General features: G+C 44.4%; 1 protein-coding gene across 2 annotated transcripts in view; it reads right to left on the bottom strand.

Annotated features, from left to right (window-relative positions):
* LOC124612514 (proton-coupled amino acid transporter-like protein CG1139) overlaps positions 1 to 19,248 on the bottom strand; it is a 945,634-nt gene that overhangs the window by 283,219 nt on the left and 643,167 nt on the right. Inside the window, exon 3 of one of the 2 annotated variants that reach the window (XM_047140764.1) lies at positions 13,681 to 13,752. In XM_047140764.1, the coding sequence (XP_046996720.1) occupies positions 13,681 to 13,752 (72 nt within the window). Of the gene's footprint in view, positions 1 to 8,281; positions 8,361 to 13,680; positions 13,753 to 19,248 lie in introns of those variants that run through there. The other variant, XM_047140766.1, reaches the window with a different exon arrangement.

Raw genomic sequence — 19,248 nt, 5'->3', positions numbered from 1 at the left:
CGCAAGAACGTTGTTTTCCAAATTCGTGTTGACCATGTGATATGTGATACAGGTCGCTAGGTCAGTTGCTCGCATGAGGACCAGCTCACATGAAAGGGATTGCGTTACTGGCTACAGGCAGCGGTCCAGCCAGGTAAAGATGATGGCTCCGAGCACTATGGGACTTGACATCTGAGGTCATCAGTCCCCTAGAACTTAGAACTACTTAAACCTAACTAACCTAAGGACATCACACACATCCATGCCCGAGGCAGGATTCGAACCTGCGACCGTAGCGGTCATGCGGTTCCAGACTGAAGCGCCTAGAACCGCTCGGCCACACGGTGCGGCGGTCCAGCCAGGTACAGGCACCCATCGACGGGCTGGTCATACCTGCTATCGACAAGAAACCGGGCACGATTCTGAAGTGTGCATGGAGAACCGACAAACCACAGCAAGTTGAATAAGGCGTGACAGTAAGTACAAAAATAAAAGGAACACTAAATTTCCTGACCGTAGGCGGAAAAGACTGGAAGAAACGATATCCGACTCGTCTGCATGCTCCTATCGTCGTAGTCAGCAGAACTGTATTAGCAGTCGTAGTGTGATAATAGTGTGATTTTATAGTGTATTTAGAGTGGCCCACTTAAGCGTTCCAGCGCAAGTATGTCTGGAGCAATTACAGATATTGTAAAACAACTGTCATGGATATGAATGTGAGGCATGGGCTCATGAAAGAAAATACTATGCGACATTCTAAAACATAAGCAAATATTATTTTCAACGCAAACTTCTGGTTTTTAAATGAACACCCTGTGCTATTTCTTACGCAATCAGTAACGTGAGAAATCACTAAAACAATGGTGTTGGTCCCATCGAATACGTCAGTTACATCCCGATAAATTGCAAAGCGAAGTTTATGCGTGAAATAAACTAAACGCGCCGCTACTGCACGTCCCGACATGCAAGCGAGAACCTCACGTTGCTCGTAATCGCAATGTGATTGACGTTCTGCGAAGCAACACTCGCTGTACTTATTGCTATTTACGCTGTCAGTAAGGGAACTGGAGACAATGCAGATGTCCAGTTACATAACTATGTACAACTACCATTTACCCCTCTGTTACTCCCTTAGTCAACCATTAATTATGGTTACCCTGGCCGGTGTGTTCGGTTTTTTGTTACCGTTGTGTCCGTTCTAGTACTGTAGTAACGAACAATAAAGCACAAATGAGTAAACAGTTTCCTCATTTTTCACTGAGTGTGACTGCACTTCTATATGGTTGCCAATCCATTCAGTAACAGCGCAAATAGCAGCGTTTGTTGCATTGTAATATATCAATCACATTGTGACTGTGAGCTACGTGGGGTTCACGGTTGCATCTCGGAATATGCATAGCGGCGCGTTTCGTTTATTTCAAGTGTCAACTTTGCTTTGTAATTTCTCGGGATATAACTGACGTAATGCGATGCAACCAATGTCATTCATTTTACGAATTTTCATGTTACTGACTTGTAAGAAATAATAAGTGGTGCTACAGAAGAATGCTGAAGTTTAGATGGGTAGATCACATAACTAATAAGGAGGTATTGAATAGAATTGGGGAGAAGAGGAGTTTGTGGCACAACTTGACAAGAAGAAGGGACCGGTTGGTAGGACATGTTCTGAGGCATCAAGAGATCACAAGTTTAGCATTGGAGGGCAGCGTGGAGGGTAAAAATCGTAGAGGGAGACCAACAGATGAATACACTAAGCAGATTCAGAAGGATGTAGGTTGCAGTAGGTACTGGGAGATGAAGAAGATTGCACAGGATAGAGTAGCATGGAGAGCTGCATCAAACCAGTCTCAGGACTGAAGACAGAACAACAACAACAACAACAACAATGGTTTATCAGAAAAAGGCATCCCAGCCGTCCTGCCATTTTGTACATTTTACAACTTTTAGCCTTATTTATGACCATAATACTCGGAGGACACTGGAAATAGTCCGTGACACAAACGTAAAGACCATATACAAACAAATCACACGTATCAATTGTTACATTAATTTGTATAGCTGAATTTACAACTCTTCATTTACTGTGCTTTTATTTCTTTTGTGCGTGCCAAAAAAGTGTACCGATAATGTCCGCTTGGTTTTTATCTTCGCCTTGATTTGGCACCATAATGAGTATTTAAAATTTTTAAATAAAATTTATTTCTCTCCTACTTGGTGTTCCCGTGTTTAAGTGTCACAGTCAGGGATCTGAACTTATAGGGTTCGATCCTCCGTCACTCCTTAGGATTTTTATCTGTTGCTTATTACTCCTATTCAGCACCGCCAGTTCTTGTAAATGTGAAAAATGCCCTGTTGCACCGAATTTTAGTCCACATTGAACTGTACGCCACCACTGTAACTCGGTGCTGAAGACAGTTCTGACATCACAGGAACGCAAATGCGTACCAGCCCCAGGAGGACCGTGGCTGGTAAAGCACTGTGGTGTTGAAACATGTTTTCGGGCTGAGAGCAACTTGCGTTTTTTATCTTGGCATTTGATAGTAAGCAGCTATTTTTTTTAGTGAAATGAATGATCTTTAAAATAATCATGGTTGGGAAAATGTTCTAGTGGTTCTTTGGCAGAATAATATCAGTTACAGTCTTAAGAAATATTCGGTAAAACACACACTGCTTTTAGTTTCGTGGTTACAATGTAGTGTTTACTTTCTTGTTTTTCATTGAACAAATATGTCTCTGTTTCCGACTCATTCATATTTTTCATTATATTCGCTCTTTCTTGTTGTTGTAAGAATTGCAGCGAGGCGATGCAATCTAGGAGTGCTCATATTTGTATTTGATTTTACACAGTATAGTAGTGAGGTGATAAAAATTTGGTGCTACCTATATCGTTTCAAGTGCAACCCTTTTAAAATTAGGGGCAGACGATTTTATTAAAGCGGCAAGCGATACGGAAGGTGACAACCTTATCAAAGATTCTTTACGAAGTCATAAGACAATGACAAATTATTTACATTGTTCACGAATGTGATTAAGCGGCCGTGTGTCTGTTGCTCTCGGAACATTTTCATGAAACCATAAAGTGCTGAAATTCGAGATGCTTAAAAAGCTCGACTGTGACTGAAATCGGTGAAGACTACTGTATAAGGGGCGATCACAAAGTTTCCATTCGAAGAATGTACAGTCCAGAATCGGTATGCCAATCAGGCAGAATCGCCGTGAGCTTTGAGGCAATCACCAGGTTGAAGATACCCGTTTGGTAAAGCACCGTGTTCTGCTGCGTGAAGAAGTCCGTAACTGCCCGCTACACATCCTCGTCTTATAAGAATCGTCGAGCCCTCAAGGCCCTTTTGAAAGTCCGAAGTAGAGATGGGTCGTTCGGACAACTAACGGGTTCAAAGGAACGGTTCATCAAAATGAACGGAACGAGCGGTGAACGAATTCTAAGGAACGGTATTTCATAGTTCATTTAGGTCGCGGCTTTCTAATTACAGTTCCCGGGAACGGGAAACGGTCGGTCTCGTTCCCGCAACGGCACGTCGGCCGGTCTCGTTCCAATCTCGGTCCCGTTCCCATCTGTCTCGGTCTCTCTCGGCCGGACTCGTCCTTCTTCGCGTGGCCATTCGTCGCAGTTCCACTGCCGACTGCTCATAGTTCAGTACAGAGTTGTTCAAATGGTTCAAATAGCTCTGAGCACTATGGGACTCAATTGCTGTGGTCATAAGTCCCCTAGAACTTAGAACTACTTAAACCTAACTAACCTAAGGACATCACACACATCCATGCCCGAGGCAGGATTCGAACCTGCGACCGTAGCGGTCGTGCGGTTCCAGACTGTAGCGCCTTTAACCGCTCGGTCACTTCAGAGTTGTTCGTCCGTTCGCTGCGCACGCCCATTCTAGATCTGCTTCAAACCTTTTTTGAACTGCTAATTTCTGGTTCCTTTCGTATTCTATTCAGCGTCCATGACCGATAATTAAACTGTATTTTATAATTACGTATATTACATAAAATGGCGTGGTATGTAATACATATTTTCAGGTAACAAACGGCATATCTGCTTACTTCACCGTTTCGATAAACAGCAGAAGAAATACTTGTAAAAAGGCAAGATTTTTTTGTTATTACACATGCAAAGGAAGTCGGCACGGCACACACAAGTGGCCATTTTCCGTCTTTTTTTGATCCAAGGTAAAAGAGCATGTTCATTGTTATGGAAGGCAGACCGACTTACAACCGAATGAAGTCTGCGTTCCATAATCGAGTGTCTGGTGTCACATTTTGTAAAGTGAATATGATAACTTCTACAATATTATTTCAGAGGTACAGCGTCGCGCTCGAAAAATCGGCCCCGAGCACTAGACTGCTCATTGCCGCCTACCAATCGTCATCTATTCTTCGAAGTTGTTCTTTGCATTAGCTTGTTTCTTATTTCTTCACTGACTAATTATTACATGTTTATCTATTCTGCTCGTAGCGGTCAACAAATCGCGCGTAACTGGCGAGCAGTCTGTACTCGGGGCCGGTTTCTCGTGCGCCACCTTACATTATTTCACTGCGATCAGCCGCATGACCTTATAGTTGGCTAAACGAGAGGTTTTGCTGAATCACGAAAATTACAAGTGCGTGAGAGTTCTGGTATGAATAAAAACTCTGTACTCCAGGGTGGAGGCAAGAACCGCTCTTGGCGCCTACCATCTTCAGTCACCTATGCTACTAATTTTCAGTTTTTCGTAAGAACCGTGTACCAAGCACAAATGAACGGTGAACGAGTAAAAACGAACGGTTCCCCTCCCCCCCCCCCCAAAAAAAGAGCGATCACCAGTGAACTAATTCCCAAGGATGAACGAGTTTGCCCATCTCTAGTCCGAAGGCGTGATAATCGCATAGGAAGAGATCATGACTACAGGGCGGATGATCGAGTATCTCCCATTTGAGTTGGCGTAACTTCTGCGTTACATTTACGATATGACAAAGTGCATTATCATGAAGCGGCAGCACCATTCCACAGTGATGGGTTTCGACACCCATGGTGCCCCACACACGGTCTTCATTTTCCGATGGATATCTATCGGTGTTTGTCCTTGGACAACCAAGAAAAGAATCATTGCACGTTGGTCTTGCTTGGACGCATACTGTAATAACGTCACTACGGTTAACGTCCCCCCTTTAACGCACACACGCCGGAAAGACACGAATGCCACGTAATTCCTTGACCACATGTCGGTGTTTATACAGGGTACTTTGCAGTTATTGTTACACACTCCTAGAGGTTTTAGAGGGGACTTAGTAAATCAAGTTTTACATACGAACCCATGATCGGAAATGTCACCAAACGACGGTACTGAGCTTCAAAGTTATAGGCACCGGCACCCGTAACTGTTCGTATACAAAGGGTGATCGGTAGTGGTGTTACAGACTTTCAAGCATGATGGAGACTGGTAAATGTATCAATTTGAGGTAATGGTCCCTATAACGGGAAGGAACGAGTCGAAGCTATAAGCGAAAACCGTTCTGCTAACTCTGACAAAATGGTTCAAATGCTATGGGACTTAACATCTGAGGTCATAGCCCCCTAGAACTTAGAACCACTTAAACCCAACTAACCTAAGGATCACACACATCCGTACCCGAGGCAGGATTCGTACCTGCGACCGTAGCGGTCGCGCGGTTCCAGACTGAAGCGCCTAGGACCGCTCGGCCACTATGGTCGGCCGGTAACTCTGACAATGGAATACATATACCGGTACTGTTGTTGCTAAGAATGTAGGGTATGCAACTTTCAGAGGTGGTAGTATGAATCAAAACAAAAAAATTCTAGTAAGCATGGGCTCTAAAATGCACGCCTTAAGAGAAATGAATACTTATTCAGTAAACGAGTCGTGTTTCTCATTAGCGATGATGACCAAGTGCTGATAGCTCCTCAGATATGCATTTTAGAGCTCATGTTCAGTACACTTTTTTTTCTGTCTTGGTCTATACTGTCACCTCTGAAAGTTGGGTACGCTACATTCCCAGCAACAACAGTAATGGTACATGTATTCCATTGTCAGAGGTTTTCGCTTGTAACTTCCTCGTTCGTTTCCAGCACAGGCACCCTTACCTCAAATTGATACGTTCATCCATCATCCTTGAAAGTTCGTAATATCATTACTGAATCGCCCTGTACATATATATAAGATCTCACGAAATAAGCGTCAAACGAAAAAAACTACAAAGCACGAAACTTGTCTAGCTTGAAGGGGGAAACCAGATGGCGCTATGGTTGGTCCGCTAGATGGCGCTGCCATAGGTCAAACGGATATCAGCTGCGTTTTTTAAATAGGAACCCCCATTTTTATTACATAATCGTGTAGTACGTAAATAAATATGAATGTTTTAGTTGGACCACTTTTTTCGCTTTGTAATAGATGGCGCTGTAATAGCCACAAACTAAGTACGTGGTATCACATAACATTCCGCCAGTGCGGACGGTATTTGCTTCGTTATACATTACCCGTGTTAAAATGGACCGTTTACCAATTGCGTAAAAGGTCGATATCTTGTTGATGTATGGCTATAGAGATCAACATGCCCAACGGGTGTGTGCTATGTATGCTGCTCGGTATCCTGGGCGACGTCATCCAAGTGTTCGGACCGTTCGCCGGATAGTTACGTTATTTAAGGAAACAGGAAGTGTTCAGCCACATGTGAAAGGTCAACCACGACCTGCAACAAATGATGATGCCCAAGCAGGTGTTTTAGCTGCTGTCACAGCTAATATGCACATCAGTAGCAGACAAATTGCCCAAGAATCGGGAATTTCAAAAACTTCGGTGTTGGGAATGCTATATCAACATCGATTGCACCCATACCATATTTCTATGCACCAGGAATTGCATGGCGACGACTTTGAACGTCGTGGACAGTTCTGCCATTGGGCACAAGAAAATTACGGGACGATGTCAGATTTTTTGCACGCATTCTATTTAGCAACGAAGCGTCATTCACCAACAGCTGTAACGTAAACCGGCATAATATGCACTACTGGGCAACGGAAAGTCCACGATGGCTGCGACAAGTGGATCATCAGCAACCTTGCCGGGTTAATGTATGGTGCGGCATTATGGGAGGAAGGATAATTGGCCCCCATTTTATCGATGGGAATCTAAATGGTGCAATGTATGCTAATTTCCTACGTAATGTTCTACCGATGTTGCTACAAGATGTTTCACTGCATGACAGAATGGCGATGTACTTTCAACATGACGGATGTCCGGCACATAGCTCGCGTGCGGTTGAAGCGGTATTGAACAGCATATTTCATGACAGGTGGATTGGTCGACGAAGCGCCATACCATGGCCCGCACGTTCACCGGATCTGACGTCCCCGGATTTCTTTCTGTGGGGATAGTTGAAGGATATTTGCTATCGTGATCCACCGACAACGCCTGACAACATGCGTCAGCGCATTGTCAACGCATTTGCGAACATTACGGAAGGCGAACTACTCGCTGTTGAGAGGACTGTCGTTACACGTATTGCCAAATGCACTGAGGTAGACGGACATAATTTTGAACATTTATTGCATTAATGTGGTATTTACAGGTAATCATGCTGTAACAGAATGCGTTCTCAGAAATGATACGTTCACTATGGCACATGTATCACATTGGAACAACCGAAATAAAATGTTCAAACGTACCTACGAATTTAATTTAAAAAACCTACCTGTTACCAACTGTTCGTCTAAAATTGTGAGCCATATGTTTGTGGCTATTACAGTTCCATCTGTCACAAAGCGAAAAACGTGGTCCAGCTGAAACATTCATATTTCTTTACGTACTACACGAATATGTAATAAAAAATGTGGGTTCCCATTAAAAAAACGCAGTTGACAGCCGTGTAACCTATGGCAGCGCCATCTAGCGGGCCAACCAAAGCGCCATTCAAGGTAGAGAAGTTTCGTTCTTTTTAGTTTTTTCGGTTGACGCTTATTTCGTGAGATATTTGGCCCGGTCACGATCAATGGACCACCCTGTATACATTCACAGGCGCCGGCGCCAGTAACTCTGACGCTCTGTAACATCGTTGGATGCGGACATGCGTTCCCATGTAAAACCTGATCTACCAAGTCCCCTCCACAAAAGTGTAAACATGAATTGCGAAACATTCGATATACCCACAATGGAGTAGCACGACGTTTCACATACGCTGCAACAGCGCCCTCAAACGGTAACTTTTTGATCGCCCATTATAGCTCATTCTACAACAAACTGAACGGAATTTACGGAACAAATTGTTAGGACATGAGTGGTGAACCAACCTGAGAGCCGAGCCAATGAAAGCAGGCGTTCGCACAGCGTGGCTTCGTCGCACACCTCGCGCCGCACTGACTGACAACCGGTCGCTCGCCAGCGTGCAACTCGCTGTGGCGGCGGCGGCGGCAGCTGAGAGCAGTGAAAGTGTGGTCGCTCCAGGCCGCGGGCCGACTCGGCCGCGAATTCGTTAAGACCCGGGCGATCTACAACATGCGCTTGCTGGGCAGCGAAAACCACATAGTGGCAGCCGTGCTGTCACTGGACACGGTAGACCGAGTTTTTCGTATAGCTTCAATGTAGGCTACTGAAACTGCAACACCTGGAAGGACTGGCGCCGCCAGCCCACAGACGTCTTTCTGACCGGCTGTTATCTGCTACCGTCTTTCTTCCCTTACGAGGAGGGGTCCCCAGTAACGTCATCGACTTTTTGAAACCATGTATGCGGTAATGTAGGTTAGCGTCCCAGGTACCACACCTCGCAGCCATTCACCCTGGTGGGCCCTGGTTTACGAGTAATCAACGAAAAAAAAAAAAAAAAATTCGGAATTTTGCGTGGAGTAATGTTACACAGTTGGTTGTGTTGCGTAACGGGTAGGGTACAGTCCTCACAGCCAAAAGATTGTGGGTTCGAATGTTGTTCAAATGGCTCCTAGCACTATGGGACTTAACATCTGAGGTCATGAGTCCCCTACACTTAGAACTACTTAAACCTAACTAACCTAAGGACATCACACACATCCATGCTCGAAGCACGATTCGAACCTGTGACCGTAGCAGCAGCGCGGTTCCGGACTGAAGCGCCTAGAACCGCTCGGCCATCGAATGTTGTTACGTGTTTCAGAAAATTTTTATTTCTGATTCTTTATCGAAATGGCTTTGATGATTATTTTTATTCAGTTAATAGCTTTAAATGTAATTTTTTAAATTCTATTGCTTTGTTACATCATATTAACCGTAATTTGAACTTTTTCAATTGCTCTTATTTTTTCTTCTTATTATTCTTTTGCCACGAGGAATTTTTGTGCGTTCGCTTCGAATTATTTTTATTTATCTACAACAGTATATAAACACTTAATATACTTGTCTATCGATTAAAAAAACAATAGGCAAAATTAGCCATTTATGTTATCTGTGCAGGCGGCCGAGTGGCCGAGCGGTTCTAGGCGCTACAGTCTGGAACCGCGTGACCGCTACGATCGCAGGTTCGAATCCTGCTTCGGGCATGGATGTGTGTATATCCTTAGGTTAGTTAGGTTTAAGTAGTTCTAAGTTCTAGGGGACTGATGACCTCAGAAGTTAAGTCCCATAGTGCTCAGAGCCATTTGAACCATTTTATCTGTGCAATGGTCTCAAAAACGTATTCTTGGTAACAAACTATTTATTTTTTTGGATGGTAATCATTATACAAACATTTGAAACATAAATTCTTACTTCGCAATGGGAAAATAACACAGATGAAGATTCAAATGAAAGAAGGCATTATAAGTAAAACAAAAGTCAGGCAAAATGACGAATGGAAATAATGAATGCAATAACATGGAAAAAAATGCAGGATAATAAAACAGAAGAATTAAATCGAAATTAATACATTGTGTTGTTGTTGTGGCCTTCAGTCCTGAGACTGATTGGATGCAGCTCTTCAAGCTATTCTATCCTGTGCAAGCTTCTTCATCTCCCAGTACCTACTGCAACCTACATCCTTCTGAATCTGCTTAGTGTATTCACCCCTTGGACTCCCTCTACGATTTTTCCCCTCCAAGCTGCCCTCCAATACTAAATTGGTGATCCTTTGATGCCTCAGAACATGTCCTACCAACCGATTCTGTCTTCTAGTCAAGTTGCGCCATATACTCCTCTTCTCCCCAATTCTATTGGTTCAAAAATGGTTCAAATGGCTCTGAGCACTATGGGACTTAACATCTATGGTCATCAGTCCGCTAGAACTTAGAACTACTTAAACCTAACTAACCTAAGGACATCACACAACACCAAGTCATCACGAGGCAGAGAAAATCCCTGACCCCGCCGGGAATCGAACCCGGGAACCCGGGCGCGGGAAGCGAGAACGCTACCGCACGACAACGAGCTGTGGACCATTCTATTCAATACCTCCTCATTAGTTATGTGATGTACCAATCTAATCTTCAGCATTCTTCTGTAGCACCACATTTCGAAAGCTTCTATTCTCTTCTTGTCCAAACTATTTATCGTCCCCATTTCACTTCCATACAATGCTACAATCCATACAAATACTTTCAGAAACCACTTCCTGACACTTAAATCTATACTCGATGTTAACAAATCCCTCTTCTTCAGAAACGCTTTCCTTGCCATTGCCAGTCTACATTTTATATGCTCTCTACTTCGACCATCGTCAGTTATTTTACTCCCCAAATAGCAAAATTAATATATTAAAATAATTAAAATCATAGGTGGGAAAAGAATGACAGGAAAAAAATGATTAGAGAAATCGAAAAAGTTGAAACCGTGATTAAAACGACATGGGATGCAATAGAAATTAAAAAATTAAATTTATTTACTTGAACAATCATAATGATCAAAATCGTTTTGTTAAAGATTGAAAAAACTAAAAATTCTGAAAAAAGCTGACAAGATTTGAAACCACTCCATTTTGCACGTGATGACTGTTCCTCAACCATTACCGCTACACGACCAATTTGCTTAACATTACTTTTTGAAAGTTGTAGAGCTTTTTTCTGCCGATTACTCGATAACGAGGCCCTACCAGGGTGAACGGCTGCAGGGTGTGACAGCTGTGACATTATCCTACCTCACTGTATAGTCCTTGTCAGTCTTTGGGCTAATCCCTGCCCACAAGACAGCGGCGCAAGTACTTACACGTCGTCGAACACGGCGAACTGTTGCGAACATAGCGCGATGCGGCGCCGCGTGAAAATACGCAGTGACCAGCTGTACAATTGTCGTACATGTGCACAAAAACGCAGGGCGTCGTTCCACGCCCAATGTGACTTAGCGGTCGCGGTCAGTTAGTTTGATATTTTACTCGAAGTGGACGCAGTTTATGGCTTGTGTTTTAAGTTATAATATCTGAAATGCTGATCGGTGCTGTTCAAGAACGTCTGTACATGCACATCTAAACCCACACAGTGAAAACCACTTTGAAGTGCAAGGAAGAGCGTTCGTTCCATAGTATCAGTTATTAGGGCTTTTTCCCGTTATGCTCATGAATTTTGTGTAGAGGAATTTTTTCCACCAACAGGCCACTCAAACGTGACTCTGATTTCAAGTGAAACTATGTGCAATTATTTTTTGTCATTGGAATTCAGGTTAATGACATCTTGGGACATAACAACAAACAGGTTTCGATTATAGATAAGTAGCCCACTTAGAATATTGTAAGTATTAACTTGTGCAATGCCACACTACTCTTCTTTGATGAGATATTAACTGTTATTAAATGTTCAAAAAAAAATGGCTCTGAGCACTATGGGACTTAACTTCTGAGGTCATCAGTCGCCTAGAATTTAGAACTAATTAAACCTAACTAACCTAAGGACAAACACACATCCATGCCCGAGGCCGGATTCGAACCTCCGACCGTAGCGGTAAGTAAGCGACTGGCACGCAACGATTCTTAAGACTGGTTTTCAACACCCAATTGACTTGACTACCTCACCTTCGTCAGCTTAAGCGGAAGTGCTGGCAGCACCTCAATGCCCTCCGCAGCCTAAGCAACACCAACTGGGGTGCAGATCGCTCTACGCTGCCGCAGCTCTACAGAGCCCTTGTTCAATCCCGCCTTGACTAGGGGAATCTGGTTTACGGATCGGCGACGCCCTCAGCGTGGTGTTTACTCGACCCAGTGAACCACTGTGGCGTTCGCCTAGCGACGGGAGCTTTTAGAACGAGTCCGGTGACCAGTGTCCTGATGGAGGCCGGAGTCTCTCTATTGAAGCTTAGGCGCGCATAACTGCTGGCCAGTTACGTTGCACACGTTCGTAATTCTGTGCATCCGAATTACCATCTCCTTTTCCCAACCATGGCGGTCATTTCCCGCATCGGCGGCCCAGGTCAGGGCTTACGCTTTCTGTTCGCATCCGGTCCCTTCTGTCTGGAGTACTTCCCGTTACCACCTCTCCTCGATATCCATTCACGTACACCTCCGTGGTGGCAACCTAGGCTGCAGATTCTTCTGGAACTTTCGCATGGCCCTAAAGACTCCGTTAACCCTGCGGCTCTCCGCTATCACTTCCTCTCGATTCTCGACCTTTATCAGGGCCATGAAATGGTTTACACCGACGTGTCGATGGCTGACGGTCACTTAGGCTTTGCGTACGTTCATGGAGGTCGTATTGAACAGCACTCCTTGCCAGATGGCTGCAGTGTTTTCACTGCAGAGCTGGCGGCCATTTCTCTTGCTCTTGAGCACATCCGCTTACGCCCTGGGGAGTCGTTTCTTCTCTGTACTGACTCCTTGAGCAGCCTACAAGCTATCGACGAGTGCTACCCCCGCCATTCTTTGGTAGCGACCATCCAGGAAACCATGTATGCCCTGGAATGGTCCTGTCGTTCCGTGGTGTTCTTGTGGACCTCAGGCCACGTCGGAATCCCAGGCAACGAACTTGCCGACAGGCTGGCCAAACAGGCTACGCGGAAACCGCTTCTGGAGATGGGCATCCCTGTAACTGGCCTGCGATCATTATTACGCCGCTATGTTTTTCAACTTTGGGAAAGGGAACGACATAATCTCAGTACGCACAACAAAGCGCGTGCCCTTAAGGAGACTACGTTTGTGTGGAAGTCCTCCATGCGGGCCTCTCGCAGGGACTTTGTGGTTCTCTGACGGCTCCGCATTGGCCATACGTGGCTAACACATGGCTACCTCCTCCGTCGCGAGTACCCACCTCGATGTCACTGTGGCTCACAAATGACGGTCGTCCGCCTCTTGCAGGACTGCCCACTCTTAGTCGCTCTTCGGCGGACTTTTAACTTTCTCAGCACCCTACCTTCGGTGTTGGGCGACAGTGCCTCGACAGCAGCTTTAGTTTTACGTTTCATCCGTGGGGGTGGGTTTTATCATTTGCTCTGCGTCCTCCACCCTAGTGCTTTTAGGGTGACTGGCTTCTCCTTTTTATTCTCATGGTCAGCCAGCCATGGTAATGTCCTCTCTTGTTTTGATCTCTTCTACATGTTTCTTGCGTCTCTCTGTGGTTTTCATGTCCGATTTTGTCCATTTTAGTGTTTATTGCCCTTCTGTCACTCTTGTGGTTTTTTACTTTCTTCCAGCTGTGTTTTGTATGTCTCGATTATTTTACTCCCACCCGTGTGGAATTATTTTAATCCGAACTAGGGACTGATGACCTAGCAGTTTGGTCCCCCCCCCCCCCTCCTCTTTTAAACCAACCAACCACAAACAGCTTACCGCCACTGGACAGAAGTGCCTTTTGGAGAAGTTGAGGTACCGAGCAACACACAGAGCAGAGCTGTGACTCACCTGCAACAAAAGAAAAAAGTATGTTAATAGAAGTGTCTGATCACACACACACACACACACACACACACACACACACACACACACACACATTCGTCGTCTCACATGGGCCTACCATCTGATGTGATGGTGTTGAGGGCTACTGACAAGGGAACCTCCCCATCGCACCCCCCTCAGATTTATTTATAAGTTGGCACAGTGGATAGGCCTTGAAAAACTGAACACAGATCAATCGAGAAAACAGGAAGAAGTTGTGTGGAACTATGAAAAATTAAGCAAAATATACAAACCGAGTAGTCCATGTGCAAGATAAGCAACATCAAGGAGAGTGTGAGCTCAGGAGCGCCGTGGTCCCGTGGTTAGCGTGAGCAGCTGCGGAATGAGAGGTTCTAGGTTCAAGTCCCCCTTCGAGCGAAAAGTTTAATTTTTTATTTTCAGACAATTATCAAAGTTCAGGCACTCACACATAATCAACTTCGCTCTCCACAATTCCAGGACATGTTCAGATTTGCTTGGACATAGGCAGCATTTGACGGTCTACACACGGAAAAATTTGAAACATATGTTTTGACAGAGCACAGGGGAAAGTGAGCGACTGCAAACTGTTGGATTCATTTGTTGCAGTTTATGTGACAAACTCTTATGTTTTCATCACTTTTTGAGAGTAATTATCACATCCACGAGGAAACCTAAATCAGGCAACGTAGAAGAATGTTTTTACCCATTCGCCAAGTGTACAAGTCAGGTGGATCGACAACATATTCCTGTCATGTAACGCACATGCCGTCACCAGTGTCGTATAGAATATATCAGACGTGTTTTCCTGTGGAGGAATCGGTTGACCTATGACCTTGCGATCAAATGTTTTCGGTTCCCATTGGAGAGGCACGTCCTTTCGTCTACTAATCGCACGGTTTCGCGGTGCGGTCGCAAAACACAGACACTAAACTTATTACAGTGAACAGAGACGTCAATGAACGAATGGACAGATCATAACTTTGCCAAAATAAAGAAAAACTTTCCGCTGGAGGGGAGACTTGAACCAAGGATCTCTCGTTCCGCAGTTGCTCACGCTAACCACGGTACCACGGCGCTCCTGAGCTTAGATTGTCCTTGATGTTGCCTATCTTCGCACGGACTACTCAGTTTTTATATTTTGCTTATTTTTTTCGTAGTTCCACACAACTTCTTCCTGTTTCCTCGATTGATCTGTGTTCAGTTTTTCAAGGCCTATCCACTGTGCCAACTTATAACTAAATCTGAGGGGGGTGCGATGGGGAGGTTCCCTTGTGAGTACACAAGGCGATCACCTCTGGTTCGCTTAGCTCCTAGTCTGAACAGCAGGTTCAAATGGTTCAAATGGCTCTGAGCACTATGGGACTTAACATCTGTGGTCATCAGTCCCCTAGAACTTAGAACTACTTAAACCTAACTAACCTAAGGACATCACACACATCCATGCCCGAGGCAGGATTCGAACCTGCGACCGTAGCAGTCGCGCGGTACCGGACTGCGCGCCTAGAACCGCTAGACCACCGCGGCCGGCTGAACAGCAGGTATTACATTTCTGACTGTTAACGGTGGTGGCTGTACCCTTTTATCGAAGTTGCCGTGACGCATTTTTCATCAAACTGACGTAGTACTGCATGTTGCCCGAGAGCAGTGCTGTGATCATCATCAAGTTGAAGCGTACTAACGGCCGTTGTTTGTATATGAGCGGAAAATGCAATGTGGAAAGAAATTTTTCCGTTTGGGGCGCTGTGACTAGTGGAGATGAAGAAGGTTTTTGCCGTGGTCCCACAGTCACAAATTGTACAGGTTATTAAAGGAGCTGTGTTTCCCTAATAATTTCAGTGTGTCTGTTCAAAGTTAGTGGAATGCTATCTCGCTTTATGGGATATAAACTCTTGTCTTGATTGTGATTTCAAGTTATTTCAGTGGCAGAATTACGACAGCAGTATTAGGAGCGGACTAAATGCAGATCGTCATTGCGCAGAGATAATAAAGAAAGCACCGATACATTGTAAGATTGGTATCGATATGTGCTGAGAGACTTATTTGTCTTTGGTGGGAGATTCGTCATCAACTAAGTTATCAGAGTCGCCAAGGGCAAAATTGGGTAAGATGGGGGAAATTTCGACTTTGGAATTCGCTAAGAAATCAGTATGACATTTCCCTGAATAGGGTAACCACGGATAATCTATATTAGCATAAGTAAATGAGCAATTGTACCCTGTTACTAACGATTACGACTGGCGCTGAAGGTAATGTCGCTGAATCAGGATCGAAACGTTCACACCTCTTGATGACGCACAAACTCTCAAGCTTCAAACTGAAAAAGCTACTCTTGCGGGTGATAGCTCGTCTGAAGTAATTTATCGAGCTTACTCTGGCCAACTGAGATGGTGCTGTGGTTAGTACACTGGACTCTCATTGGGAAGACGAAGGTTCAAATACGCGTTCGACCGTTCAGTTTTAGGTTTCCCGTGATTCCTCTAAATCGCTCTAGGCAGATGCTGGGATGGTTCCTTTTCAACGGCACGCCGATTTTTCTTCCCAATCCTTGGAATAATCCGAGCCTGTACTCCAGCTCTGGTAGACTTCAGTGTCAACGGGAGGTTAAATCTTAACCTTCCTCCCTTCCTTCCTTAGAGTTTATTCTCTAACGTTCCATGAATGATCAACTGATTTCTTCGGATAAGGCCACATTTCATATCCCACATAAAGCTAACAGAAACAATTATAGACGTTGGAGGAATTGAAAATGCACTTTCTATGACTAAATACATTTCACAGCTCGAAGGTGAATGTATTAACCACTTAATGACCGACATCACTGATGTACTCTCTTTTGTCAATGACTGTACATGATGGACAGTTGCGTATTCTTGCAGTTTCCCCCAGTTACAAATTCATAACGTAGTATGTACCTTTTCGACATACATTCCGTTACAACTGGATTGCAAGAGACCTGAATGATGCGACCTACATAACTGTCTTCACGATCACAGTACGTGACAACTTTAGATTTATTTGTGCAATGCTTTGTTAGAGGAAAACTGTGGTGTACGAGGGGCGTTCAACAAGTAATGCAACACTTTTTTCTCGGGCGGTTTTGGTTACAAAAATGCAGACTTTGTCGTGGGGCGTCGTGGAATGTTCCCGCTTCAGCCCCTGTAGTTTCATTAAGTTCATATGGATGGCGGCGCTATACGTACCCTTCAAATGGCGTCTGTAACGAATCTGCATTCCAAACGGGGAGCTATCATCGAGTCTCTTTTGGTGGGAAACAAGAGCGTTGTAAATATTCATAGGTGCTTGCTATACGGATACCTGGCAGTTCGTTGGGCGAACATGTCCGATCTGTCGCTTTCCGGCAGGCCGCATACAGCTGTGACTCTTGCAATGTTGGAACGTGCGAACACTCTCATTGGAGGTGATCGACGGACCAAAACGTAAGAACTCGCTGCTTAGCCTCACCCTTCTCTGTTGGTAGTGCCGATCCACTCGTCCACCATTTGGGGTAATCAAACGTGTGTATCCGCTGGATTCCTAGCCGGCTAACAAAAGACATAAAAAGTAACGAAGGACCGTCTGTCCATAACTGCTTGCGCGTTGCTGGGTTGATCGTGACAATTTTTTCTATCGAAGATCGTCACAGGCTATGAAACATGGGTTCATCACTTCGAATCGGAAACAAAACGGCAATTCATGGAGTGGTACAACACCACCTCCCCCCCTCCCCCTTATCTCACTGTCTCTGCCCTCCTCGTGTCTCTCTCACAGTTATATCATTCATTCATTTCCACTGCTGCTATCTCTTCTCACTACCACTCTCTCCCTTCTTTGTTATAGTTGACACAGACTCTGCCTCTCATAATCTCTCTTTCTCTCAACCGCTTCCACTTTCCCCAGCTCTTTACTCCGCTCCCACTCCCACTGTCTCCTTCACTCGTTAGCTACCAATGTTCTGCCATTATCAACTATGTTGCACTACCATTGCGTCCCTCTCGTTTCACCACACTGCCATTGTCCCTTTTTGTCTTTCTATACCACAACCAATGATCTTTAATTAATTATAAATTTTCCGTCTCTTTCCCACTGCCATTGTCTCCTTCTCTTTCAGCATAAAAAAGCGTGAATACGTTGGCATCAAAAATGTTTGGGAAAATTTTCATAGGTGGTGACGAGAGCAGAATGAGGTAGATGGTATCCCACTTTTCAATGGGAGTCTTTTAATTAAACAGAAGCACATTCACCTTGTTTGTGCTCCGACAGGAGCATTTTCCCGCTGGTTCCCTTCTTCTCCTTGCTGCGGCAGGGCAAATCACTCATATGAAAAGAACTTTATGGTCCAGGAAAATTTTTATAGCTTACTTACGTGAAAGTGAAATAATGCAAAACTACTTTTACACGTCAGACCGGATTTTACCTGCACATAAATTTTGCATGTGCTTCGGCACTACAACATTGAGTTCGCAGAACTCTTCTGATGATAAAGTAGACACTTTACAGGATATTGGATTATTTCTCCTTGCTACGTCACTTTATAAACTACGTTTTCGCCTCACATGGAATTTTGCATGCGTGTTTTACGTGTACAAGTAGTGTAACTTTGGGTCTCTGTACCTCGGAAACGGATAAAGATATCAATAAAATTTCCAAATTCGTTTGAGATCGGGATCTTGGGAATATACTGTAAAAATTAGAGCCATTTGCTGAATATAACCATTTTGGAATCCACGGTTCGTTTTTGGTATCTTTTTGTGGGGTGTTTCTCGATAACAAATACACATTTTTGAAAACTGGAAGATTCCACTTCTAGATAAATGCCTAGTGAATATACCGTTGAAATTTTAGCAATTTTCTGCGGTTAGTTATTCAGATGTCCGATGCCGACGGCGAAAAAATGGTGAAAAATGCTTTTTTCGAATTTTTTCACGTACCGTCCACGAACTAAATAGTGTTTCCATAATCCCCTTAAGGCGCCCCGTAGACCACATCTAATTCAAAAGGAACCAACCGATTTGTTCCATTTGCCTATGTGACAGCGTTTAATGTCGATGCTTCAGCTGATCTGTGTCCATTGACGATCCACAGATAGCGCTGCAGAAAACGGCGCTCAGTTTGATGTGTTCCTTGACTCCAGGAAGGGATTTGACACCGTCCCGCACTGTCGTTCTGTGAAAAAATACGAGCTTACCGAGTACTGGACTAGATTTGAAACTGGATTCAAGACTTCTTTTCAGATAGAACTCAACACGTCGCTCTTAACGGAGCAAAATCGATAGGTGTAAAGGTATTTCCGGAGAACCCCAAGGGAGTGCGAGAGGACCGTTGCTGTTTACAGTGTATGTGAATGATTTAGCAGAAAGCGTCGGAAACTCCTAAAGACTGTTCACAGATGATAAGGTCGTCTATAGGAAAGCAGCAACGCGAGAAGACAGTATCGATTTGCAGAACGACATATAGAGGACTGATGAATGGCGCATGCTCTGG

Source organism: Schistocerca americana, chromosome 4 (genome assembly GCF_021461395.2).
Source record: "Schistocerca americana isolate TAMUIC-IGC-003095 chromosome 4, iqSchAmer2.1, whole genome shotgun sequence".
NCBI lineage: Eukaryota > Metazoa > Arthropoda > Insecta > Orthoptera > Acrididae > Schistocerca > Schistocerca americana.
The sequence above is the reverse complement of the archived record's forward strand: the minus strand, read 5'-3'. Positions and strand labels throughout refer to the sequence as shown.